This window comes from Limulus polyphemus, unplaced genomic scaffold (genome assembly GCF_000517525.1).
Source record: "Limulus polyphemus unplaced genomic scaffold, Limulus_polyphemus-2.1.2 Scaffold4160, whole genome shotgun sequence".
Classification (NCBI taxonomy): Eukaryota; Metazoa; Arthropoda; class Merostomata; order Xiphosura; family Limulidae; genus Limulus; species Limulus polyphemus.
Genome location: NW_013669770.1, coordinates 73,771 through 76,785, shown reverse-complemented (window position 1 = coordinate 76,785; position 3,015 = coordinate 73,771). Strand labels below are relative to the sequence as shown.

The 3,015-nt window shown below is 34.6% G+C and overlaps 1 protein-coding gene across 2 annotated transcripts in view; it reads right to left on the bottom strand.

Annotated features, from left to right (window-relative positions):
- The window catches only part of LOC106470689, a 27,077-nt gene that overhangs the window by 11,790 nt on the left and 12,272 nt on the right, over positions 1-3,015 (bottom strand). For both annotated transcript variants that reach the window (XM_013931250.2, XM_022399328.1), the window contains exon 2: positions 514-603. In XM_013931250.2, the coding sequence (XP_013786704.1) occupies positions 514-566 (53 nt within the window). In that variant the 5' untranslated portion in view covers positions 567-603. The remainder of the gene's footprint in view (positions 1-513; positions 604-3,015) is intronic.

Below are 3,015 nucleotides of genomic sequence, written 5' to 3'. Positions count from 1 at the left end.
AAAATATCAATTCTAAAATATCTGTTGGTTAAAAAATTTTTAAATAAAGAGTTATTATTGTTATTTGTAAACAATGTTTTAAATTTCAAATGTGCACTTGACACCTGAACGGTGCTCATCTGTTATGACAGAATTAAATTAACTATGATTCTCTTAAGATAGCCAAATGCCTCGTCATCTAATTAGTGACATGCTTGAATGGATTAACGAGATTCCAACTAAGCCTATCTACTATCTAAGGTGTAAATGTGATAGGTTTAAAATATTTGGAGTTGGTCATCCACCAGGACATCAGAGATATTAAGGGCCTCAACTAAAGTTTGGGGACCCATTATAGTTGACTAAAATGACGACAGTTTTAGTTAATTATCAAACAATTTCTTCACTTCCCTTTAACCAAATGTTTCTACTAATTATCATCACTGTACTCTCTCAGGCTAGTGTCAGTTTAAGCAAGCTCATATTTTTTCACAAAATGAATAGCCTTGAACTTTAGTGTAACAGGCTACTTACCTCGATGGATAGAGATTTTGACCAATGTTACTCGTTGTTGGGGTGAAGTACATACTTATCCAACAACACTGGATTGTATTTCACAAGTACCTGAAAAAAAAACCCATTAAAAATATTTTACTTTGATACTGTATAGTGTCAGTGAAAAACTTGAATGAATTAATTTGGTTATTTTCAACTTTACAAGTTATTACTACCATTCTTTTATCTAAGCATTCCAACACTACTGAAGCTGAACACGGCATCTTTCACTAAATATCCAACAATCTTCTAGCCTCTAGAGGGAGCTGTACAGCTTCATGATAGACATATGGTTGTGAGCTCTGTGACAGAGAACTTGGAAATACTTGTAGTTACAGATTTAATGTTTGTTTGCTGATAAATATCAATTTTTCTTTAGTTATTTTAATTACATTAGTTAGGACTTCAGGGTAACATCTAGAGGGTGAAACACTGTCATGTTTCAAAATTATGTACTTGATTGTGACTTTCAAAAGGCTTAGAAACACAAAGTACTCTACACTTGCAGATCTTGCTTACAGGATAAAGATGGGAGATGATGCTATTTGTGGAAGATGATGCTATTAAAGGGAGAAAGATGCAAGTTGGAAGCAGAAATAAAGGAAGCAAAACATGAAATGGACAGAATTAGGGAAAAGTTTAGGGTGAGCATGTGAGTGCCGTGTTCACAAGGGTATACATGTATTAAAAACATCTAGGCCATAAAGACAGGTTTGGTTAGAATTTCAGGTACCAGTCTGTAACAGATTTTGGCCATTGGATGCACACAGTAAAGAAGGAGATGGGCAAAAGGCTTATGTAGTGGAAGAATATTACCTTAAGTATATGGATGAAGTTATCTGTAAAGGGAAGAATAGGGACTAAGACTTAGAACTTGTTTCTTAGGTGCTAAAGTATATGATGTTCACAGTTTAGTCACTGCTATCAAGGAGCATTGTCTTTGTTTTAGTAGAATCAAATGATGTTGGAGCTTGTAAAGCAGTAGGAAGAGGAGTACAGCAAAGTAGCCAAGACTGAAAACGTAATCTGCCAAGTGAAGGAAGTCAAAAGTTTTTAGTAGTTTATATTTTAACAGCTGTGAAACAAATATGCATATACAACCTAAAGAAACTAACATACCCTATGCATAATAATTGGAAAAAAAGAAGCTTTTATGTGTGTATAAAAAAAAGTGCAAACATAAGTTTACCACATTCCTCAAAGAAAAAAAAACATGCTATAAGCAAGAACCTCCTGCTCCTATTGCCTTAAAACCAAGACTTTTACCGTCCATACTGATGCAATTTGGAAATTAAGCACAGATATATTTAGGACCAATAACAAAAGGTATTTCTTGATACAAAGAGTCATGAGTGTCTGGAATAAACTGCCCAGCCACGTTGTTGAAGCTCAGTCTCTGAGAACCTTCAAGAAACGGCTTGATGAGATTTTGGATCAACAACCAAAGATGGGCTAAATGGCTGACCTCATCTTATTTTGTTCTTATTTGTCAATTTTAATACATTCTATAATTGAGGTTATTTTCAGAACTGGCTACATAGTGGCTCCCCAGCACTTGATGAAAGTAACCCTGCTTACTCGGTACTGCTTTTCCCAGGTTTCTCACTTGAATGTCTTGAAGACATTCAAGGTACTGTACAGGTACTGTACCTGACAGTAAAGATACTTTTACCTTGCTGTTTCTGTCACTATTTTTCTAGACTACAGCACAACAACCTTATTTTCTTCTTCTTACCTTCATTTTTTTTCAGTCAAGTTCTCTTGACTGAAATTGAAGGATAAATGCCTCAGTACATGAAAGGTACATGCTTCCATAATTCAAATAGTGGTTACAAACAATAGAAAAAAAACAAAGTTCAGGAATGTCAGTTTTCTGTTCGTATGACCTCTTCTTTGCACTACTACCAACACCGTTTATTTTTTCCCAGATTTATCAATGAGGTACGCGTTATCTCTGCATTTCAAGAAAACCAGCACGACAAAACAACCCTCATACAGCCATGCGGTCAATGATAATGTTCGTATAAAAAAGGGAGAATTAACAGAAATGACATTCAACACCTAGAAAATTGTTTTATGCTACCACAGGATAACATTCAGTAGGGGTTTGATAATGTTGGTTTTGTATTTTTACGTTTTCTTCAATAATTTACGGAGAGAATTGTAAGAATAATAAATTCAAAGATAGTTTTACTTTTCTAACAGGGTGGGTGGTTTGTGGAATCCGTTGTTGCCTTCAGATGTAGTAGATGCAGTAAATTTGTGGTTTGTGGAATCCGTTGTTGCCTTCAGATGTAGTAGATGCAGTAAATTTAAAGTAGTTTAAGGAAAGATTTGAAAAATATTCAAATGATAAAAGCTGGCTCTGAGTTTTTAAAGTTTAGTTTAGTGGATGGTACCACCTCCGTGGTTCGAACAAGACCCTTGTTGGCCTTAAATGTTACATATTATGATATTACTAAACATTTGTTAAATTTGAAA